This window comes from Falco biarmicus, chromosome 4 (assembly GCF_023638135.1).
Source record: "Falco biarmicus isolate bFalBia1 chromosome 4, bFalBia1.pri, whole genome shotgun sequence".
NCBI classification, from domain to species: domain Eukaryota; kingdom Metazoa; phylum Chordata; class Aves; order Falconiformes; family Falconidae; genus Falco; species Falco biarmicus.
The window spans coordinates 74,824,068-74,848,439 of NC_079291.1; the positions used below are offsets into that span (position 1 = coordinate 74,824,068).

Sequence of the window (24,372 nt, forward strand, 5' to 3'; positions counted from 1 at the left end):
CCCTCCATACCACGGCACCCCCAGGACCTGCAGGGCCCCACCAGGCTCCTCCCCCCCGGCTGTAGGACCCACCGCAGGCTGGGATTGGCCTGGGATGTGGGGCCTCCTGACCAATCCCCTGCCACCCTGCTGTCTCTGGCCAATCCTGCATCTCCCTGCTCCGGCCCTGGCCAATCACACGCAGCTGCTGCCGCCAGGAGGGGTATATAAACCCTCAGGGAGGGCCTGGGGCTGTGCTGTGGGGTTCTGCTGGGCTTCAGGTCTCTGGCCTGTGTGTGGCTACCCTGCCAGGGGAGGGCTGGCCCCGGGGGTACCGCTTACGCAGGCCCCCCAGAGTCCTTCCCACTTGAAGGCCAGGGTGTTGTTTGCCATTTTCCAGCCATCAGGAGCCTCCTGAGATCTTGGTGAGCTTTTGAAGATGAAAACTCTTGTCTCCAGCAAGATCACCAGGTGCCACAGCTGGTGGGGGCCCTTAGGTGGCTCCAATGGACCTGCTGGTGACTGCCTGAGACCTTCCTCTGCTGGAGCTTGGTGTCTGCTGCCTCTGGGCTGAAGCTGCTCTGTGTGCTGTGGTGGACCTAGCTATGCTGCTCAACTCCTGGAGGAGACCTTGGTGCTGTGGTGGCCTGGCTGGGGCTGAGATCTCAGAGACTTTCTCAGCTGACTTGGGGAGGGCTGGAGGGGGAAGGGCAGGGCGGGTGCCCCTATCCCTCCACCTCAGCCCAGCGTTAGCTGGCAGCTGCTGCCGGGGGTGTTTAGCCTGTGCTATGCAGTGGCAGGTGCTCGCAGGGCTGTGAAGCTGTTACCGCAACACATTGGTGTTTCCATGCTCCGAGCAGTGACTTTGGATGTGGGACTGACCCTTTCCAGAGCTGTGGCAGAAGATCCTGAGCTGTCTGTGGCTGTACACTGTGCTGGTGATACCCTCTCAAAGCAGCCTGGCCAGTCATTGCTGCCTCCTCCAAGCCCCGAGGGCTCGGGAGCAGCTCTTCAGACCCACAGAGGACTGGGCTCACCCCGTGGTGGGGCAGAGGAGGCTCTGCCATGAACAAGCAGCTCTCAAGAACGGCTGTAGGTTGTCTCCAGTTGAAAGCTGGGTGATGACTCAGAGCTGGGTACCTGACGCTGCAGGGAACTTGCTGTAAGGCTAATGTGACTGTTGTGCTGGTTCCAGTGTCTGACCCCGTGCCTGTCCTTCCGCAAGATGCAGGCTCCCTTGGGAAGCCTGGAAGCCGGCCAAGGTGATGTTCAGTTCCTGACTCTGCAAGCCGGCACAGAATCCTGGTCTGCTCCAACCAGCTAGAGCTGATGCCAACCAAAGTGCCGCTGGATCCTGCAGAGCTGCTCCTCTCCCCCAAAGGGAGGTACCCAAACACGCGGACCTGGACACGCTGAGCGGTGGTACTGTGAAGCAAATTCAAGGCCACCAAGAAGCTCCTGACCACTAACCTACCCCTGTCTTCTGGGTATCTGCTGCTGCACTTCTCAAACAACCACAGCCCATGTTCTGATACCCAGCCTCCAAATATTGGAGCCCACTTGGGCTTGGAGCCAAGCAGGTGTCACAGGCATCCTGTGGGCTGGCCAGTCGTGCCATGGACAAGTCACCCTGGGCAGCGGCTGCGAGTGGTGCCCGTGGGCAGCTCAGTGGAACAAGGCACCCTAGGGCCCTGGCCGGAGCCCTGAAGTGGACCTTGGTCCTGGGGAAAGGGCCCTCATGGTGCTCCTCAGGCCAGGCTGGGGAAGGGTCAGGCCCTCGAGTGACTGCAGGTGTGTCCCAGTGGAGCAGTTCCAGCTGGGGGAGCTGAGCCTTCCTCTGCCTGAAGAAGAGGAGGCTGAAGGGGGGGATATGAGTCTGGGATTGCCCAGTGCTGGGAGCAGAGGGGGTGGGGAGGTGCCAGGCAGAGGGGCAAAGCAGTGAAGCTCCAGCAAGGGAAGCGCTGATGGGTAGGAGGAGAAGCTGCTCAGCAGGAGGGTGGTGTAGCCAGGGACCAGAGGCCAGCTTCAGGAAGCCCTACTTCGCAACCAACCCCCCTCTGAGGTGGCGGGGGGGGGATGAGGCAGCTCTCCTGTCACCTCTGCAACCTCTTCTCCTAAAGTTTTTCTGGTGCGGTGTCTTTGGGGCTACAAGGTGATTAACATCCATTTTAAGCATGTTCCAGACATGTTCTGGATGCTTTTAAGCCCTTGAGGTGTCACAGATGACTTACAAGTTGGGCTCTGTTAGCGGTTGATTCACTGTTTATTGAAGCCTGTATTAATCTTGTATTAATGCTTTTCAGACGAGACCTTTCTGGAGGTGTAGCAGGCTCCGAGGCGAGGAGCTGAGTTTCTCCCTCACTCAGTGGCAGCGTGGGTTTAGCTCAGGTCTCGTCAGACTGAGAGCTGAGGTCTTGTGAGGCCGCTGAGAGCAACGTCCGCCTGTCATGATGCTCTAATTAGCACGGAGTAACACCAGTCCGTTGCCTGAGCGCTGGGGTGATGGGGGAGTGAGGTCTGCAAGCCAGCAGCCCACCCTGTCCCCTCCGGTGGGGACAGGAAGGGTTTGGAGGTAGCCTGGGGGCTTTGTGTCTAGCAGGGAGATGCTCTGCTGGCTGGGATGCAGCGGAGCTGGAACAGGCAGGAGCTGCAGCTCGGTGGCTGGGGAGAGGCTGCTGCAGCCGTGCCGCTTGCGCAGCAGCTGGACTCGGGCTGTGAAGGGGCAGAGCCTCGCCTGAAATGCAAAAGCCTTTCCTGCCCCTGCTGCTGCCAGCCCTGTGGCTTTTGGAGGGATGCGAAGGAAAGTCTGAATCAGGAGCGTGGACCAGCACCTGGGAGTCAGTGTAAACAGCACCTTACGCTCGTCGGTGGGCTTGGGGTGCTGTCTGTGGCACCCTGAGCTGGCAGCTGGGTCTTGGGGTGGGGGAGCTGCCTGTGCAGGTATCCAGAGCCCAGTCTGGGCAAGGCGATGGTGGGCATGGCTGAGATTTCCCATCCTTGCCAAGCTGGGATGCTGCAGTTGTCATGGCAACGTGGGAGGCCTGCTGAGCTGAGCCCTAACCCAACCGTTTGGGTGGCGGGGAGTGTGTGTGCGGGGCTGAGTGTGCTTCCCAGCACCTTCCCTGGGCTCTGGCACTTCAGCATACTCCAAAACTGCAGTAAACCCCCCTCCTCCCGAAGCTGACAAACCCACCCATTTTCCAGCTAAAAGACTCTGGTGAATGAGAAACACTGGGTTTTCCATGGGAAGAAACATCTTCAGGTGAAAAAATCTATCCAACCACATTGCAGGGAGCATGCAGCCAATTTGGAGATGCCGGCAGCCTCCTGCGCTCCTCTGTCCTGTGCCAAAATCCTCCTGGCCAGCTGAGGCGGGAGCAAAGGCAGCCAGCACCTGGCAGGGCCTTGCCCAGAGCTGTTCCCTGTGGGATGCTCCCACCAGGCAGGGACCTGCCCCGGTGAGGGGCTGGGGATGGAAGTGCAGCCAGCTCCGCTCTGCCTTGCCCAGGGGTGGCTGGATCTGTCCCGCAAGGTCACCTCTCCCTTCTGCCACCAGCTGCGGCCCTGATGAACCACCCCATGTGGTGCGGGGATGGATTTTTTTCCCCACCTCGGGACAGTTTTTGCTGCCTGGCTCCAGCATCTTGTTCCTGCCACAGCCCTCGGCAGCTGCCAGGCTTTGACTGACATCTGTCCATCATCTCCCCAGCAGCTTAAAACACAGACAGCAGAGGGGCCCTGCGGAAAGGACAGCCAGGGGACGAGCCCGAGCTGCGTCCCCTTCGCAGGCAGCTCTGCAGCTGGCAGGAAGGGCGCTGGGATGCCCTCGTGCACCCTCCCGCAGCATCCCTGGGCAGGCTCGGGTGGCTCGCTCTGCGCAGCGGCCTCGAGCTCCTGCGATGTTGCTCAGGCACTGGGTAGCACATGAGTCACATTTCCTTCCAACGCCCATCTCAGCTCAGTGCTGTTGCTATTTTTGGAAACTCTTGAAAGCGGATCAGCCCTAAGCAGCACATCTAATGAATACTCTTGCCATGCCAGGCTCACGTCCCCCCCGATGTCTCCGTGTGGTGGCTGGGAGAGCCACTGGCAGCCTGGACCCTGTGCTCTGCTCCCGGCTCGGGATGCGTGGGAATGCCTTTGGGCCTCATCCTGCAGCCCCTCCTGAGTCACTGGGGAGCTGAAGCAGCATCTTGGTGGCAAAATATTGCCTTTTAAAGGGATCAGTTAGGGTTGGTTCTTTGGGGTTTTGTTGGGGTTTTTTTGCCATGCCAGCTTGGCATTGATCATTTGCACTCCAAATGAGCGGATCATTCACAGTTATTTTTATTCTCAACCTGCAGTATTTTAGCTGGGGCTGCAGCAGCTCACTTAGCATCTCTAAGCAAAAACGGGCAAAACTCAGCTCCAGAAATCAAGGCCTAGATGAAATTAGTGGCAGGGAGGCATTGCTTGGCTTCCCAGCTCAGGAAGGATTGGGTTTATGGGATGCTAGTGGGGCTGGACCTGCCGCACCCGTCCCACATCCAGCACCCACGCTGTTTTCACCCCTGCCACCCTGTGCCTCTTCCCTGCAGCCGGCTCAAGGATCTGTACAAACCCATCAGTTATTTCCTTCGGGAGCAGTGCCTGCGCTGCCCGTCCATTACTCGAGGACCGCCCAAGGTCAGCGGCACCGGGCGGCCGCCTGCCCAGCCAAACGCCGGAGCGAGCCCGGCGGGCAGGCGATGGCTTTGCCCAGCCGCTGCTTTTGCTGCAGGTTTTTGGTCTGGATGTTTCACCTGGGGACAAGTAGCCCCTGCCCTGCCAGCGCTGACAGGCTCTCAGCATCCCTGACCTTGCTGGGATAAAATTAGCCATTTCACTTTGAATTAAAGGCAGTTCAGCTGAAAGCAACCCGAGCGGTTCATTTCAAAGACGTCAAATGGCAACGTTTCCTTTTTTGTCAGTGATTGGGGAGGGGAGGGTCCTTCCAGCCAGCGCCTGGTGACAATGACATTGATTTCCTAGACCTTTTGGCGTGGCCAAATCTGTATTTTTAGCTGAGGAAGAGAAAAAAATAAATCACATGTCGAAGAAATGCTTTCCTTGCCCTTATGGGAAGGGGAAGGAGATGAGAGGCTTCGCTGCTGAGGTGGGTGGACACGCGGGGCTCGCTGCCCTGGTCCCGGCGCGGGGCTGGGGATGCACCGGAGGAGCCGCAGCCGCATCTTCCTGGGGTCCCTCGGGTGCTGCCCCCCAGCCACGCTGTGCGCCTGCCCCATGCAGCCCCCTGCTGCTCGGCTGGGGACCCTGAGGCCCCCACAATGGGGGTCCCATGGCAGGGAGCAGGTGGGACCCCCACTCCCAAGGGATCCCACCCTATCCCCTTGGCATCCGCTGCAGCCATTTATCTTCCGGGGCGAGCGCTGCCTTCACCTTACCTCCCCTGCCGCCTCCTCCTCGCTCTCCCCCACCCTGCTCTCATTTCCCCAAGAAGACTTTAATGAAATCTGCCCTTAATTAAATCCACATTCATTTGCATAATTACCAGGAAATTGAAATTAGCCTGCGGACGTGGCTGGAATACATCTGACGTCAGGCAGCCCTGCCTGTTTGGAGGGGGCTGCACCGAGGGTGGCCGGGTGCCCCCCACCCATGGGTGCTGCCACTCTGCCCGGCAGCCCCGCTGTGCTGTCCCCCGCTCCCCCTCCCTCCCGCCCTGGGGTGGCCACGGCAGCCGGGCATGGGGGGACAGGGGGAAAGGGGGGGGACAGCGAGCCCCAGGGCCATGGCGGGGCAAAGGCAGGCAGTGCCCCCTGCCCACCCAAGCAGCACCACATTTTATTTTAAAAAAAAGTCTTCACCGCCACTGAGATTTTTTTTTGTTGCTTTTATAACTATGTATTTTGTCATTTTTTATGGTTTTAGTTGGTTTTTGTTGGTTTTTTTTTTTTATCCTTTTCAACAGTGACAAACTGAGGTAACGTCTGTGACACTACAGCCTCTCCTATGGGAAGAAGGTCCGAAACCCGACAGCTGAGGGAATTGGAAATAAAAACCCAACGACCTACCAACACAGCGACCTCGACGGGAACAGAAATCACAGCCAGGCACCCCGCCGGGGGACAGAGCGCCAGAGAGGCACAGCCGAGCCCTCCCGGGGCGGCTGGGATCCCGTATCTACATTATTGCACGAAAGATCGAGGACATTGAGGGACCTAAGGCAAAAAGGAGAAAAAACCGCGCCTAGCGTCTCTACATCGGGGCAATGCTACTTCTAAAACCGGCCCCCAGCCTTGGCGCTGCGGGCGGGCAGGGGTGGGTGCCGCGGGGACGGGGGGGCAGCGGCGGTGGCGGGGGGTCCGGCCGGGCACCCGCCTGCTGTGTAAACTGCTGCTGCTGCTGCTGAATAGCGTTATAGCCCTTTGTGCGGGAATTGGGGGGGGGCGGAGGGGATGGGGGGGTCCCCACGGCACCCACCTGATGGGAGGGAAGCCCAAAGCATGCCAGGGCTTGGGTGCTGCCAACGTGGGGTGCCCCCAGGCTCCCCACCCTGGCAGTGGGGTGAGCCCCCCGCTGCCCTACAACTAGGAGGGGAGTTGCATCCCCCCCCCCACATACACCCCATGACCTTGTCACTAAGGGGCCACCAGTGGCTCCTGCTGCCACCATCCCGCCCCGCTGCAGCCAGCCCTGGGGGGATTTACCCCGCTGCCTCCTCCCCGCCAGCCCCAGGGGAGGGTAACCGGGGTTTGGGAAAGGGGTGACAGCGAGGGGTGATGGGGACAGCACAGGGAACCATGTGGCCCTTGGGGAGACCACTCAAAGCCCCCTCCCCTGTTCCCCAGGTTGTGCAGACCAGCCTGGAGAGGCACCACCACCACCTTCTCCCAGTCCCTGGGTACAACAACTCTGCAGAGGGGACAGGGGGACACCACCATGGCAGAGCCACCCCGGCCCCCAGCACCCGCCATGGTGGCCAGCCAGCACCGCGGCCACTGGCCGAGCCCACAGCATGGCTCCTGGCTGGGAGGGGACCACTCCCTCCGGCGGGGGTCTTGGGCAGGGGGGCCAGGGGCTGCCAGCGGCTGTGCCTGGGACGCACGACAACACACAAGACAGGGACACTTGCTACATCGATGGCTGCCAGCACCTCCCGCAGCAGGGAGGTAGCCGGGGTGCCGGGGGTCCTGGGCTGCCGGTGACCCCCCAGCTCCCCATCACCGGCCCAACACCCAACTCCACATCCCCTCCCGGTCCCCACCCGTGGGGCAGGGACCGGTGGAAGGGGGCAAATCCCACCCACCCAAACCTCCCCAAAGGCCTCCTCCATGGTGCGGGGTCATCGGCCTTCCCTCGCCCTGGCTGGGGGCTGAGCACGGGGTGGGGGTGAGCTGGTGGGTGCTGGCCAATCCGGACCCCCCACCCACGCAGCCCCTGCCTCCTCTTCCTCCCTGTATGGGAGACCCCTCCCCGGGCCACCCTGCGGGGGGCCTTGCAGGGGGTGGTGCGGCCATGGCAGGACCCGGGGGTACCAACGTCCCCCCGGCACCGAGTGATGCCCTCGGCCGGGCTCCCACCGCCGGCCTCGCCCAGGTGGGGTGGGGGGATCAGCATCCTCAGTGCTATGGAGCACACCCAGTTCTGTCCTTTTCCTCTTCGTTTTTGTTTGTTTTCTTGTTTTGCTTGGGGAGCCCCAGAGCCCCGTCCCGGCTCATGCCACCACCCCAAGCAAGACCCCCAGCCCTGTCCCCGGGGCAGGGGGATGGGATGGGATGGGCGGCTGCTGCGTGCCCCCCCCCCCCCCCCCCCCCCCCCGGCGCCATCAGACACAGATCTCTATTGCTGTGGCCAGGACCATCTGCCCTTTGCCTTTGTCCTGCCGTCCGTCTGTCCTGCTCGCCGTCCCCGGGGGGGCCGCGCTCGGCTCGGAGCCGCGGGGGCCGCTCCCTTCGGTCAGGACGGTCCTCTTGAGCGGGGCAGGGGTGCAGGCGCCGGCCACCTCATGGCGATGGGGACCGGCCGGCAGCTTGTCCCTGGCGTGCTTGCGGGAGCGGTAGGAGGGTCGGCGCCGCACCTCGGCCATCAGGTCGCACTTGATGAAGTAGAAGACCTCCTTGACGGGACAGCGCTTCTCGGGGTCGAGGGCCAGCAGGCGCTGGAACATGCGCAGGGCGCTGTCCGTGAAGCGCCGCCACTGCGAGGGCAGCCCCCCCAGCCGCCCCTTCTGCCACCGCACAAACTCCTCGAAGAAGGCGTCGGAAGCCGCCGCCGCCTCCCAGGGGAAGTTACCGGTGAGGACGCAGAAGATGAGCACCCCAAAAGCCCAGACGTCGATGCTGGTGTCCACTGCGAAGCCCTCCGCCCGGCCAGCTTGGCAGACCTCAGGTGCCGTGTAGGGGATGGTGCCGCTGATGCGCTTGACTCGGCAGCCCACCTTGCGGGTCATGCCGAAGTCGGCCAGTTTGACGCGGCGGCAGTCGCGGTCGAAGAGCAGGACGTTCTCCGGTTTGATGTCCCGGTGCACCAGGCTCTTGCTGTGCATGTAGTCGAGGGCCAGGCCCAGCTGCTGCACGCAGCGCTTCACCAGCTCCTCGGGGAGCCCCACCTGCGGGCACGGAGACACGGCGTCAGCCACCGGACCCTACGGTGGTCCCACCCAGCTTGGAGACCGCCGTATCTGTATGGCCCTGAACATCCAGCACGGTTGTGGATGCTTTTATCTGGGTGCTCTGTGCGGCAGGGAGATGGATGGTGGGTCCCAGGCCACCCTAGGGATGGGTGATGGGTCTTAGGATGTCTAGGAGATGGGTGATGGGTCCCGGACCACCCAAGGGATGGGTGATGGGTCTGAGGGAACTTGAGGGATGGGTGATGGGTCCCAGGCTACCTCAAGCGATGGGGGGTGCATCCCAGGCCACCCCAGGGGATGGGTGACAGGTCTCAGACTACCCCAGGAATGCCTGATGGGTCCCAGGCCACCCCAGGGGATGGGGGATGGGTCCCAAACTTGCTTGTAGGTGCTTGTGGTCAGCACCAACCCATACAGGGATGCCCAGTCCCCATGCACGGGCTCCCTCCCACACGGCCACCAAAGCAGAGCGGCAGCTTTGCTCAGGACCCTGGGGATACTGAGCCCCCACACCCCAGAAAGGCTCCCATGGGAGGGCTCCCACCTGCGGCGGGATGATGTCGAAGAGGTCCCCGCCAGGGGCATACTCCTGAGCAAAGACGTAGCAGTCCTCAGTCTCGAAGACCACGTCAAAGACCTTGATGATGAAGGGGCTGGAGGAGAGCGTGTTGGTGATGCTGAACTCCCGCAGGAAGTTTTTCAGCTTTGTCTTGCTCTTGTTGACAAACTTCAGGGCCATCTTGGTGCCTGCAGTGGGCAGGAGATGGGGGTCACCCCAGGCCACAGCTGGGACATGCAGGCACCCTGCTCCCAGCGCGGCCGCACCCCTGGCACCCCCCGCTCCCCTCACCTGTGCTTTTGTGGGACACCAGGTCCACCTTGCCGTAGGTGCCTTTGCCGAGCTCGCGGATGAGGTCGTAGTGCTTGCTGATGTCGGTGCCCGAGAGGGTGCGGATGGCCAGGGACTGCATGTCCTCGGTGATGAGAGGCACTCCGCAGCAGGCCAGCTTGCGCGACGGCTCTTGCTCAGTCGAACCCGCGCTCATGGCTGCGCTGCAAGGCAGAGGCACGTCACTGCTTTTGGTGGGTGCTACAAACCCACCTCGCCCCATCCTACACCATCCCATCCCGCCCTATCCCATCCCCGGGGCTGGGAGCCACAGCACCTTGCAAAGGGGCACCCAGCTGCTTGGTGCCACCCCTCTGTCCCCAGGGTCCACCAACCCAGTGGCTCTGGAGAGTATGCTCCAGCCTCTGCAGGGGCTGCAGCCAGGTGGGGCAGGGCTGGGGGGTGTCTGGGGGCAAAGTGAGGGCTCAGGGCATGCAGAGCCAGGAGGGCTGGGACGTGGGGACAGACACACGCACATTTCCTCAGCCCTAGCGTGTTCACAGCCACCGTGCAGGCTGGTAGCTGAAGCCCTTTGGGGCTCCCCACTGCTGCCACAGTCCCCAGTGGGGACCCTGGGAGCCAGCCCTGTCCCCTCCACCCTCCCGCCTTTGCAGAGTGGAGCGGAGCCCGCTGTGACCCAGTGATGCTCCGGAGCGGGGCCAAGCCGAGCCACAGGCACTGAGCAGTACACACTGGCTCTGTGGCAAATCTTTCCACCATACACCTCTGACCATCCATCAGCACGCACTCTCAGCTTCCCCCCACCAGGGTGCCGGGTGCTGTGGTGCAGAGCCTGGCCAGCGGCACATGGACAACAGCACCGATGTTCCTCACTCCCGACAAACCGACGGCGGTTCTTCCTCGCCCTGGCCATCCCTGCCACGACAGCCAAGCTCGGACTCACCCACCACGCTGCCGTGGCAGCCCAACCACCCCGGGATCTCCTCTGGTGCCTTCAGGGCGCTGCTTCGCCCTCCATCATCCCCCAAGAGCACAAACCCGGTGCCCACCGAGCCACCCCACGCTGTGACCACACAGGAGAGCCAGCCGGTGCCCAGCGAGCCCCCCCCCCAGTGACACAGGCACCCCAGGGCCGGTGGGCACCTTGGCAGATAAATCCGGCTGCTTTTGATTTTGTAGCAGATTGACAAAATCATGGGACAGCAGCCGAGCGGGTGCTGGTTTATATTTAGATTTTTAATGCAGCGTCTCACCAGAGGGGAAAAAAACTCCCACTCAACATGGATCCCACTTGCCCCCGGGCCCAAGGGCATTTGGGGGTCCGGCTGGTGTGGGGACAGAGCCGGGAGCACCGGCAGCGGGGGACACGGCATGGGCGCTTGGTGGCTGCAGCCGTGGGCTCACCGCCCGCGAGCGAAACACCCAAACGGGTGTTTCTGAGTTGACGAGCCCACGGCTGCAACAGATGGAGGCTGAGAGCAGCCGTGCCAGAGGGTACATGCGAACTGTCCCATGCCATGGCCAGGCAGGGGCTGTGACAGCCACCCCAAATGGTACCAGATGCCCCATGAGCACCGACAGTGCCCCAGGGTCAGGATCTTGCCCGATGCACAAGGATGCTCCCAGCGTTTTCCCAAAAAGGCCGAGCCTGATCTCCAGCCTCTCGCTCCTTTCTTCCCATGACCATGCTGCCTCTCATCCCAAAGCAGAGCTTAGCTTCTTAATTTTTTATTATTTTTTTTTCCTGGGAAGTTGGGCGAAAAATAGAAAAGGAACTTCAACATCATGATGTTCCAAAAATGTAACGGCTTGACTCATAAGATCTCCAAAGCAGCTCATCTCCATAGTGTTTTATTGGCCTCCTGGAAGAGGAGCACCATTTCGGTGTCTGGGTGCTGGAGGTGGAGGTGGATCAGCGCAGCAGCTCGATGGATGCATGACTAAAAACAGCTCCCAGCATCCTGCAAGAAGAATTCTGTCTACACTTGAATTTACAATCATGCTCGTCAATGTCTCTTAATTAACCGGTGTTGAAATGCAATTACTCAAGTCGGCAAAGTTGGGGTTGGAGAAAAAAAAACCTGCCAGTGGGATGGGAGAGAGAAGGTGAAGGACTGACGGCTGCTTAAAGTCAAGGGCTGTTTGCTTTTCCCCTTGGCTGAGACTGTTGGGTTTTCCAGGCAGCTTCTTCCCAATCGGACACCACGGGACACCCCCCACAGCCGGGTGCCCCACCAGGCCAGGTCCCCCGCCTGCCGGGCACCCCGCTCTGCCAAGGTAACGGGAGCACAGAGCCAACACCAACCCCGGGGGAAATCAAACAACGGCGGTGGCCAAAATACCAATGCACTGAGGCCAAAAAAAGCATAAACACAGAAGTTCTCATTAAAAATTGAAACGCTTTTGAAAACATGTTGGTTTTGATGTAAGCAGCAAAGCAGGGCAGCAGCGGGGAGAGGGAGCGAGGGCTCATTCCCAGCTGGTTCTGCACGCTCACGGGGACGGTGGGACACAGCGGGGACACTGCCCATGTGGCAAGAGATGTCACCAGCCTGGCATGGCCGGGGCCGAGGTCCCGTGTCCTTGACTGCCTTCTGTGCCCATGCCAGTCATGCCAACGCCACTGCCCATGCAGCCACGTGCCAGATCAGGACAAACCAGAGCAGAAATGGGCCTTTTGCCGACACACCAGCTCCTCTCCCGCCTCCACAGCATGGCCCCGAAGCACCGGAGGAGATGAGCCAGGCTGTGCCCGAAGGAAGCCAAACCCGCCCTCCCAGCACACAATCCCCTGGCTCAGTTGTTTCGGCTGTTCTTGAAGAAGGAGCTTTTAAAAGCAGGGAGGAACGATGCACATCCCAGCTGAGTCCTGGCAAAGGCCCCCACGGCATGAGACCCCGGGCAATGGCAAAGGGGCAGCGAGGACGCTGCCAAGCAGAACCGGGACCCCACCGCTCATCGAAGGCGGTGCGCACTGTCAGCTCCGCGTCCTGAACCATTTCTCCTACTATTCAGACTAAAATTGTTCTGTGTTTAAGCTTCAGAACCATTTATCTCATTGAGTGAGGAGGATAATCCACCCACCTCTTCCTCGCTCCCTGGCAGGTATTTATAGGCAGCCACTCATCTTCCGCCGGCAGCTGCCGCTCCTCTCCCCGGACCTCCCCGTCCCCATCCCCAACACCACGGAGCAGATCCCAAGAGGATGGCATCCCGTATCCAGAGCCCAGCATCCCACCAGGTACTGGGGCCAGCACCGCCAACCTGCTCCCTCCCCGACGCTGCAAGGGGATGCTCTCCCCTGTTCCACATCCCGCTCCGCTGCACACCCAGCCCTGGGCGCATCGGCTCTGCCAATAAGTAATTGCAAACTCATTAAGAGCTCATTGAGAAGAGCAGAGGCCGCCCGGGAGAGCTGCTCCAGGCACCTGGCAGAGGAGGATGGAGGAGCAGCAGCTGCTTGGAAATTAAGAGGGGAAGGGGGGGAAAAATCCCTCCAGCCACATCAGAGATCGAGGGGTCAGAAAACCAACATGGTCATCGAGTAGGGTGAAAGGAACAGGGTTTGGGGCTGAGCCCGGCGCAGGGGGCACGCTGGCAGCCTGCCGAGGGGCCAGGACTCACACCCTGGGCTGTTCTGGGGCGAGGAATCGGGGATACAAAGGGGAAAACCACGTGGGGTGGGGTGAGGGTCTCTACAAGACCCAGATTTCTCTTTAGAGAGGGGGGGAAATGAGAAACAGCCAGCAGCAGGGCTGGGCGCAGGCACACGCTGCTCAGCCCCTGCGGCTGCCCGGCCACACCACGGGTGCTGCGCAGAGCTTTGATTTCCCCCCATCCTCACCCCCAAACCCTCCCACCACCGTGACACTCCCTACAACAGCAGTATGCTCATTAACTACGGTGTAATTGGCATTAATTATTAGCGGGTGACACTGTTTCCAGCCTAGCAGGTTAGAGGCCAGGGTGCCTGCTGGGAGGGAGCTCACCCCCTCCGCACCCTGGCTGGCTCCCAAACCTCCCCTATTTTCTCCAAAACACATGCTAAGCTGGAAAAGTCATTTCCAAGCAAGCTCTTGGCCCTGCTGGGGCTATCCCTGCTCCCGGTCCCCCACCTCCCCAGTGCCACCAGGGCAAGGGGACAGGTGGTGCCTTGGCCGTGCCCTGTGCCAAGCCACTGCCTATCCAGCACCCCGCTCCATTTCCAGCCTCCACGGCTGCCTGACCCCGTTCCGGGGACATCCTCTCATCTCCTCCGTGCCGCTGGGACCAGCATGCCGGCGCAAGGTGTTATTAGCTGCACTTCCCGGGGGCAGCGGCACGCCGGCACCCAGGGAGGGCTCGCAAAGGCACCTTCGCCGAACAAGGACGACATCTCCATGGGCACGGGGGGAGGACAGGCACCTCGTGGGGGCTCAGAGCCACCAGTACCTGCCGTGTCCCCGCAACCTCCGGCCAGGTAAGGGCTGCCTGCAGGCTGCGTTGCCCTCCACCCGGGCCAGCCGCTGCCTCCCACCCCGCCCAAAGCAGAAAAACAAGCGTGGGGAGAGGGTCCATTTGCCCACGCGCCACCCCGGGGCCACCCAAAGCCACTCAAAACAAGCTGAGTGTGTCTGGGAGGCAGCTGGCCGCACATGGCCCAGGGGGCATTTTGGGAACAGCCCCCCTGCCAGCATCCCACAACCCAGGAGAAGCAGCCACCCCGCAAAGAGGTGATGGATGGGGCACGTCTCCACGTCCTCTCACTGGCTCCGTGGTGGTGGGAAGGCACTGGGAACGCCTGAGCGCCGCTTTACACCACAAGCCTGAACCAGCACCTAACCTCCACCGAAGCACCAACAGCAACCGTGACTTCTCAGTGCCCCCAGTTTGGGACATTTTTCCATGCGATGGCATTGAATTCCCAGTTATCTGGAGTTTTCCTCATACCAGCTCCTTGCCCAGACCAGAGCAGACTGCCCAGCATCAGGATCGGCTTCAGCAAAACCAACAAACAGCCAGAAACACGTGGGCTCCCATGTGGCAGGAGCTGCTCCCCTGGTGGGGTTGTCTCAGCTGTGGGGCAGGATCAGGCCCCATCGCACCCATCTGTAGCATCCCCCATAGCAGGAACCGTCTCCCATCCCAGCCATGAGCCTGTGACAAGCTTCTTCAGGCTTTGGCCCCAGGATTCAGGTTTTGCAGGCAGGTTTGGGAAGAGCAAATAAAGCAGCACCCAGGCTCTCTCCTCCGACACCTCTCGCTGTCCTCCTGAGGGATGGGTGGCAGCCGCTCCCCAGGAAGCCACTGCTCTCCCCTCCCGCTGCCATCCTCCGTGCCCTCTGCACTTCTCTCCTGGAGCTGCCAGCAGGCTTTTCCCTGCCTTCGCCTGCACTGCGCCGTCTCCATCCATTGGCCCCCGATGGCAGGACCCTTGACCACCTTTCAGTGCTTCAGCCTCCCAGGATTTTTCCTGACAAGCGGGATGGCTTCGTTAGGACCTCAGCTGCTCCAGCCTCCAGCTCCTCCCGCCTTCACCGCTGGCACCGGGGATTTATGATTACTTCATTGTTTGATTGGTTTCATCAGCCTGTCATCATCTCCCTCCCAAAACTCTTCCACCAGTGCCGGCAGCATCACACGTTTGGGATCTGCAAAGACAAATGCCCCAAGCGGCACCTGCCCGTCGCCCGCCCAGTCCCCCCGGGCAGGGCCAGCTGGCCCCTTGGCCCGCCCCTCTCACTTTTGGAGGCAGGGGGACATGTCACCCTGCTGCAAAATCTAGCCCTACCTCCGTGCCGAGGGGCTTCATGGCCTTCACACGCGGTGGGGCTGCATCCCACCCCGTGTGGGGTCCTCCTGGGTGTAACACCGCACCTTGGGCATCGTCTCGGCGGCCCCACTGAGGGGGATGCTCCCACCTCTCGGCTGCCTCACCTTTGCTCCCCCACCTGCCACAGCCCCACGGCAGCACCCAAGGCTGGGTACAGGCAGGGTATGGGCAGCATCCTGAGCTGGGTACAGCAGCATCCCTGGCTGGCTACTGGCAGGGTACGGCAGCATCCCAGGCTGGGTACAGGCAAGGTACCAGTAGGGTATGGCAGCATCCCAGGCAGAGTATGGGCAGGATACAGCAGCATCCCAGGCTGGGTACGGGCAGGGTATGGCAGCATCCCTTGTTGGGTACCAGCAGAGTACCAATACGGTATGGGCAGGGTATGACAGCATCCCTGGCTGGGTACCGGCAGGGTACTGGTATGGTATGGGCAGGGTATGACAGCATCCTGGGGTGGGGTATGGGCAGGGTACCAGTAGGGTATGGGCAGGGTACGGCAGCATCCTGGGGTGGGTACGGGCAGCATCCTGGGCAGGGTACAGGCAGGGTACCAGTAGGGTATGGCAGCATCCCGGGCAGGGTATGGCAGCACCCCGCTGACGGCCTTGCCGCCCTCAAGCCCGAGCCTGGCGGGCCAGCGGCCCCGCATGCGGGTGCCCAGCTCCCTGGCTTCACCCCCACGCCACCCGGTACCGAGACCGACCCTCCGCGGCGTCCCGAGCCGCCGCCGCGCTCCCGCCCGCCACCCGCCGCGCCAGCGCCGCCGGCCCCGGAGGAAAGTGGGTCAGGCTCCCGGTGCCCAGCCGCAGCCGCGGGAGGCGGACACGGCAAGGAGCCCCCCCCGGCACCGGGCCGGCGACGAGGGGAGGCGGTGGCCCCGGCTGCCCCCGAGGCCAGCTCCGGTCCCTGCCTCCCGCCGCCCTCCCTCTGCGCGCATCCTGCCGGAGCCCCCCACACAGGCGGGGACCCCCCCGCCCCTCTCCCTCGGAAAGCGGCCTCGGGGCCAGCGCTGGGCTGCCGGGGCACAGCCCCCGGCCCCGCTCCGGCACAAACTCCTTTCAAGTGTGACTCACGCCGCTTCCGTCTCCGGCCCCGAGCTGGACCCCGCTGCCGCAGGGCTGGGGCCGAGCGGGGCGGGGGGGCGCAGGTGGCAGCGCCCCGGGTTGGCGGTGGCGGGGGGGGGTCCCACAGCCGGGACCTCGCGCTCCGCCCGGCCGAGCCCCCGGGGGCAGCACCCGCCCCGCCCGCTGTGCCCCCCCCGCATCGCCCCGCTTCTGCGGGGAGCGGCGGGGGGGCGACCCCCGCTATTCATCCCAGAGCTCCGCTCGTACCGTGACGGGTTTTTTTAGCTACCGGGGCCGCCGCGCGCCCACCCCCCCCGCCCCGGCGCCGTGCGGGCAGACAAAGGGCGGCCCCGCCGCGCCCGCCACAAAGGCGCGGGCCGGTACCGGGCGGGCAGCACCCCCCGCGCCCCCTCCCCGCCGCCGCCTTACCGATGGGGCGAGCCGCCGCGCCCCGTCCTCGGCGGGAGAGGAGCCGCCGCCGCCCGCCCCCCGCGCGGGGCCCGCTCGCCTCCCGCACCGCCGGGCTCATGCCGCGGCCCCGCCGCCGCCGGAGGAGCGGAGCGGAGCGGAGCGGCGGCGCCCCCCCCCCGCAGCCCCCCGGCAGGGCAGCGCCGCCCGCCGCCCCGCCCCACGCTCCGCCCGGTACCGGCACCGCCCCGCACCCCCCGGGGAAAACGGGGAGGGGGCGAGGGGTGTCCGCTGCTGCTCGCCCCGGTGCTGGCAGGGATGCGCGGCGCTCGGGCAGCCCCTCCGCGTACCGGCCCGTGGGCCCAGGCCCACGCGGTGGGAGGGTGGCCCCGGGGGGGGGCTGGGGGTGCTCGAGGCGGGGGTCGAGGTGTCAGCTGGGAGCCACGGCGGAGTCACCCACCTCCCCGCCGGCCCACTGAGCTCCAGTCCGGGGGGCTGCCCAGGGAGCAGAGCCGCAGACGAGGGGCACGGGGGGGCACGGCTGGGACAGGTGTCCCTGGGTCCCCCCACCGGGATTGGGCTCCTCACCCCTTCCCTGCACCACTCGTCACTGCAGGACACCGGCATCCCGGACATCCAAGCATGGAACATCTGGGGCTCACCACCACCAGCCCCACACATCCACAGTGTCCTTCTGCAGGGCCATGTCCCACTGCCACCGCACCCCCGTCTCCCTGAGCTTTCCAATATTTTGTGTTTCTTCTCCTCCCAGCACGGGTGATGCCCACCGTGGCGCCTGCCTCGCCCCTCCAAAGTTCCACACCCAGCCACATGTGGGACACGTGTGGGACACGTGGCTCCCCGCCATGTGCTCTGGCATGGCGGGACCGCTCGGACACAGCCAGGGAAAGGCAGCCGCGCCACCCGCGGTTCCTTCCAGCCTTGCTAAAGTTTGGCAGTATGTTCAGCAAACAATGCCAGAGCTGGGCACCGGGAGCTCCCGGGCACCTCCAGCCACGGGGCTGGTGGCAGCTCTCCTGGAGGAAGGCGAGGGGTAGGCACGGCGCTCCTCCTCGGCACGCCCCCGGGCCCATCTAGTCTCTCCAGATTTCCTTCTGCTCTCACCAGGGCTGAGCGGGGACATTTTAACGCAGGCCATAATTTGCTTTGACGCTTCCTTGGCTCTTTGCTGGGCGCTGGGTCTCTTCACAACTGTGATGCCGCTCTGCACCGACCCACAGCTGTGGGGCAGCCCCACGCCCCAAGGGGTGACAGCGGGTTGTGGCCACACACCCCATGGCCCATGCAAGCCAGCCGTGCCCGCTGAGCTGGGACCGGGGCCATTCCGTTGCCGCCCAAGCCCCCGCCACCGGGGAGGGCAGAGGAGCCGTCACCACTGACTCACCAGCGGCTCTAATCCGCTCCCAGTTTAGCACGCAGAGCAATTAGTCATTTTATGAATGGCTTTAAAGCAAGAGGCTGAATCACATTCTGACACTTCTCTTTAACTTGGTGCCAGGTGCTGCTGTGACATTGCCACTCTTCTCCTGTCCAGCAGCCGCACAGGACATCGCCAGCCTGGGGGCTGGGCAGCAGGAGAGGCGGCTGTGGGCCCACCAGCACTTGCCGGTCCCCTTGATCCCCTCTCCGCTCGCCGGTCCCTGCTACAGCTGCCAGCACCTGGGGCTTGTGAGCTTGGAGCATGGACAATCCCCACCGGGATGGGCGCATCCGCGTGGCACAAGAGGAGCCAGGTGACCCAGCAAGCCAGGGCAGGCTGGATGGGTGCTGGATGGGTGCTTAGAGCTGTGGGGCTGGGAAAGGGGTGGCACAGGGCAGGAGAGCTTCTTGTGGGTGAAGGTGCCAGGAAGGGTCACGGTGTGGGACACGGGGCAGCGCTGTGGTGCTGCCACATAAGCAGGACACAGGCTGGTGAAAGCTACCACGGCCCCATTGCACATCAGCTGCCGGGGACAGAGTGGGTCCAGCCTCATCCCTTCCCACAGCCCCTGCCCCCCTGTGTCCCCTGCCTGCCCTTGTCGTGCTGACCCCCGGCTGCAGGTCCGCGGCCCCCGCAAGCCTCCTGCTCAGAGCTGCGCCTCTGAGCCCTCCTTCAGCTCACACTATTTATAGCTCGGGGCTGTTTCTAGGTCAGGCTTGAAGCGAAGGTGCCCAGGGAGCCTGCCCGGGGACCGCGGGGGGCTGCGGGGACAGCATCCCACACCCCACGCATGCCTCGGCCCCGCTGTCCCCACCCTGGTCTCAGAGGATGGGGCTGTGCCGTGCCCCCGGTACACAGAGGCTGAGCTGTTGGTGAGGGACCAGCCGGGTGGTGGCAGGGCCCTGGGGGGATGTGGGGGGCTTCGGGGGGCTGCGGGGGGCTGCAGGGGGCTGGGGGGGGGCTCAGCGGCTTATTTTGTGGCTGCCAGGCTGGACTGGCACATTGCCAGCACGTGGGTCATGCACGGATTGAATAATAGTAACACCAGTAGCACCAGTTAGTGTTTGTATTGAGCTCATGGTCTTCAAAACACTTAGAGAATATTAATAACCAAGATGGGCAAGATGAAAGGAGCTGGATCAAGCATGTGTATCACCTGGCTTGATCCCAAACCAGCCCACGGCTCCCCAAAGGATCATGAATGCCCCCAGGATTTCTGCTTGGAAAGGAAATATCCTGGCTAGCGCCACGGGGGATGTGCTTGGACGAGGGCAGGCGGCAGGAAAATGACCTGAAAAGCCCAAAATATTTCTAGGGAGCCAAATCCCCTCCAAATTCAGGGAGAAGGTCGCATGTCCCTTCACCGCCGCTTGGTCATTTCCCCCCCGCTGGCAGAGTGGGAGCCGAGGGGCCGTGCCCCACAGCACACGGGTCGCGGTGCCACGGCTGCCCGCAGCCTGTCACGCTCCGGTACCGCGAGCTAAAAGCTGCCTGAAGATGCTGGCGGGGATGCCGGGAAGGAGCAGGGAGGGAGGGAGGGCAGTGCGGGAGCGGAGCACGCCGGGAGCCGCAGCACCAGCCGAGGGGACCCGCGCGGCTCCCGGCTGCTTTGGCACGTTCCCGCACCCCGCACCGCAGTACCCACCGAGCTCCGCACCCCCCGCCTGGCACCCGAGCCCGGCCCTTCGCTCTGCCCGGTGGCACCGGCGTCACCCGCGCAGCCAGGGCTGCTCGCTCGGCACCTGCCACTTCGCCAGCCCAGGGCGCGAGGCCCGTGCCGGGGGGCTGGGCGCCCCCTCAGTCTCCGAGGACAGTGCCCAGCCAGGGGGATTGCAAGGGGACAGGGGGTCGGTGGCTCCCGGAGCACTGAGGTGGGGGTTAGGTGCCCCCCGCCCCGCCCGGCGGCACGCCGCCATCCCCTGCTGTGGCTGCCGGGATGAGATTCCCAGCGGCTGCGCTCAAGGTCAGGGAGGAGCCGCAGCCCAGGCGCCGTGGGGCACATTCTGCAGCTCAGCGCCGTGCTGGGGACCCGCCAAGCCGCTGCCAGCAGCCACCGGGGCAGCCTCCCCTCCCGCCGCCCACCGCCCCTCAGGCCCTGCCCCGTGCTCCTGGGGGGTGCAGGATGGACCCGAGCCAGCCGGGCGGGGGGCACAGCATCCTGCGTGCTGCCCCCCGCCCCGCCCCCCCCCCCCCCCCCAGGCTGGGTCAGGGCCTGCAGCACCGCCTGCCTGGGGCTACCTGCAGGGAGCTCGGACGGGTGTTAACTCTGGAGCATAACGATGACCATTCGGCTGCGGGGCTGGAGGGAAACGGAATGGTTTGCTTTTGAATGGGTTTCTTCTGAAGAACAGCGGAATGGGTTTCTGCCTGGGGGAGGTGGGATTTGGGGGTGTAGCGGGGTCACAGCACTGTCCCACTCCCACCCCCCATCTGGAGCTCCGTCACTGCCGGGGCCACAGCACAGCAGTGCCCACCAATCCCGCTTGCAGCCTTTCCCATCCCATCAACAACCAGGGCCAAAGTGGGAAGCAGGACCAAACTGGGAGCACAGGGAGAGCCACGGGACTTGGCCCGGCGGCCCAGCACCCTGGCAGCCCAGCACCGTGGAACACAGCATCCCAGCACCCAGCAGTCAGCACCCTGGCAGCTCTGGCACCCAGCACTCTGGCATCCCAGCAACCTGGCACTCGGCGACCCGGCACCCAGCACCCAGCGCTCAGCAACCTGCACCCAGCACCACGCACTCAGCACCCTGCACCCATCATTCGGCAACATGCACCCAGCACCGAGCACTCAGCACCCAACACCAAGCACTCAGCACCCTGCACCCGGCACTGAGCACTCAGTACCCTGCACCCAGCACCCACCACCCCGCACCCATCACTCCGCACCCCGCACCCCGCAGCCGGCCCCGCCCGCCCGCGCTCGCCGCGCGCTCCCCGGGCACCCCCTAGCGAGGCTGCGGGGAAGCGACACGCTGCCGCCGGCGCCGGGCGCGGGCCGGGCCCCGGGGGGCGGGACGGGGACGGGGGGGACGGGACGGGGTCGGCGGAGCGAGGAGCGCCCGGTGGGCCCCTCCGCCGCCCCCCCCCCCCCCCCGCGCCGCTGGGCGCTGTGCCACAGCGGTGGCAGGCGGTGCCAGCCCTGTCCCCACCGGCCCAGGGGGAGGCTGGCGAGGACGAGCTGGTGACAGCGAGGGGCTGTTCGAGGACGGGGACCCCCCCAGCGCAGGGCGCGGTGGGAGAGGGGAGCCTGTGGGGACAAGCCACCGGTGTCCATCCCTCACCATCCCCCTGCGCTGGGAGGGGTGGTCCCCATGGCCACCACGCAGGACCACGGACCACCGCACTGCCACTTCAGTGTTCCCCGCCCCCCCTCCCCCCCCCCCTCCCCCCCCGGCTGAGAACAACAAACTGGTAGCCCAGCACAGTCTGGGTGCCATCGGGTCCAGTGCCGGGGATGCTCTGCGCTAGCCCCCCACCAGCAGCACCCACACACAGGGGCCCCCTGCCACTCCCCGTGCCCCCCACCTTTCAGCCGGCACCAAGCTCATGGGCAGTGACCCACAGCCATCGAGGCTCAAAAAAAAGTGACTTACACCAAAACCCCACAGTTCCCTGCACACCAGGAGGGAGCCTGGCCCCACTGCCCCCCACCCCCACCTCCGCAATCTCTCCATGTACTTGGGGGGGGGGGGGCTCCTGGCCATGGCTGGGGGGGAGCTTTGCTCCGGGGGGATGGCGGCGTGGGACAGGAGCCGGCAGTGGCTCGGTGCCATGGAGGAGCAGTTGGGCACAACATGTGCCGGCATTCACACCTCGCATCCCTGCTGGCTGCCTGGCTAATTCCGGCGCTGGCACATTCTCCTTGGCTGCCGCTCAGCAGCGTGGATGGGAGCAGAGCTTTTGGGGAGGGGGGAATGTGAGCGCTGGTGCCGCTGCCGAGAAGGACAGGCCTTGGGGAGCTTTGTGGCCCTCCTTGGGTACACCCCAGCTGCACTGCCCTGGCCCCCGCCTCAGCCGTCCCCTGCCTGGGGAGCAGGGTCCAGCCAGGGACCCTGCGCTCAGGAGTGGGCAGGATGGGTCCGGGGTGCCTTGGGTTCACACCGCTCCACGGGCACACGGCACCACTCGGCGTGGCACAGGACACCCGCTCCGTGCCCTGGAGAGCTGCTGCCGGGGAAGCACGTGCTGGATGCGCACATGTGCTGTGCACACAGCCTCTCCCGAGCATGGCATGGCATGGCACGGCACAGCGCCGGGCCCCGGTCTCCTCCAGCCAGGAGAGGATGCATCTACTCCAAAGGAAACTTTGGCACGGCCAAGGCAGGCAGCCCGATGCCAGACATCGTCCCCCAGCCCAGCTCAGTGCTGTGCTCACATGCCCCTGATGGGCTCGTGGCGTGTCCCCACCGGCAGCGTGCCACCTGGGCAGGCACCGCGGCACTGACCTGTGCAGGTGCAGGGGCTGCAGCTCCTCTTTCTGGAAGCAGACGAAGCAGAAGGAATCCATTGCTGGGCTCCAGTGGCCACCGCACCTGGGTGAGGGGGACCGCAGGCCAGACAGCGCCGGAGGGGTGTTGGCATCTTCCTCTCCCTTGCCAATGCCACCGGCGGCCAGAGCCTCATGCTCGCCTGCCCGGAGCCATGGTGCCAGGGGGCCCTTCACGCAGCCGGGCTGAGTGCCGGGGCCAGCTGCTCACCACGCACAGAGGCAGTGCTGGGCTGTGCCATGTCCCGCGTCACCCTTGCTCCGGGGCCGGTGATGCCTAAATGCCAACCCAGCAGCCATTGCTCAGCCCAGGCAAGGCAGCACTGCTCCTCAGGGCGTGTGGGCAGGGACCTGGGGTGGCATCACTTGGGCTGAGGGGTCCAGCAGGGCAGGATGAGGCCACGGCCAAGTCCTGTGGTGCTTCAGAGGCTGGGAGAAGCGGCTGCCCCTCTCCAGCGCCCAGCACCCATGTGGCACAGGACAGGGGTGGGTGCAGAGAACGGTGCTCGTGGTGCTGCCAGGGAAAGTGTCCCCTGCACAGGGGCTTGCAGCAGGTGGGGTCCGGTGGGGTCTGGCGGGGTCCGGCAGGGTCTGGCAGGGTCTGGCAGGGTCTGGCAGGCAGGCAGCTGGGCCAGGAGCTCCACGCGCTCACGAAGGAAAGTTCTGTCGGCGGCGGTGAGCTGCGGCTCCACGGGGCTTGTCTCACCGGCAGAGCAGCCGCTTGCTCTGACAGCTAAACCAGTGTGCGAGTATTAATAGCTCCAGATTCATGCGGTGAGGCTGGGAAGTTAACTCCTTGGCTGCCGCTGCCAGCCCTGCCCAACCTCCAGCCGCCCTCTCTTGGCTCCAGGCTGCTGCCTCGGGGCTTGCCAGCACCACAGCTGAGACCTGGCAAACTCAGCCCGTCCCCCTGGTGCACTGAGTGTCACCGAGAAACCTGTGCTCCATCCCCCAGTGCCCCATCCAGGGCAGACCCTGGCCAGCCCTTGGCATGGGGGACATGGCACCACCAGAGGGGGTTTCTCTTAGCCTGGGTGCCCTGCTGAGGGTGGAGAAGGTGGTCTTAGAGCCATTCCTGGGGGGCTGCTCCGCATGCATGCATGGGCATGGTGGGGCATGGCAGGGCACAGCTTGCCAATCCCAGCTGGGCATGGCAGGAGCATCACGGTGCCTTGAGAGGGATGTCCCTGCCCCACAGCATGTGTCCCTGTTGCACAAGTGGTGTTCCTGCCCCACGAGTGGCACCTTTGCCCCATGATGAGTGGCCCTGCCCCAGAAGGGGTGGCCCTGCACCACCAGTGCGAGCCAGGGCAGCCATGTCAGCAGTGTCCAGCCACTCCCAGGGGACAAGCCGGGCCACCTTGGGCGCAGCATGCTGGGTGAGGATACCCCTCACCCATGTGGCCGCATGCTCTCACCGAGCAGCTCTGGAGTCTCACCGTTCCATCTGTGGGGACCAGTTCAGGGACCCGCACGTGACCCCCATGTCCCTGAGATGGAGAGCAGTGCTGGTCCCTCACCCCAGCCCATGTTCAATGCCTTGGGGCAGAAGCAAAGGCCACGTCCTTGGGAGGCAGCAGTGGGAGGACACAGAGAGGCTTCCCCAGCCTGGCCACGGGCTTCGTCATCTCTCGCCGTGAATTATTCAGTGTGTGGCTCTGCTTGCAGTGCATCTGCTCCAGCCACACCCCCTCTAATGGCAAAAATCGA

At 64.1% G+C, this 24,372-nt stretch overlaps 1 protein-coding gene across 1 annotated transcript; it reads right to left on the minus strand.

Moving 5' to 3' along the window:
* Positions 1-6,195: 6,195 nt before the first annotated feature.
* SBK1 (SH3 domain binding kinase 1) lies at positions 6,196-23,375 on the minus strand. The gene is given in 5 exon segments (XM_056338090.1): positions 6,196-8,569; positions 9,138-9,340; positions 9,444-9,646; positions 22,622-22,749; positions 22,752-23,375. Coding segments are annotated over 5 exon segments (1,365 nt in total). The 5' UTR covers positions 22,800-23,375; the 3' UTR covers positions 6,196-7,786.
* Between the last annotated feature and the right edge of the window lie 997 nt (positions 23,376-24,372).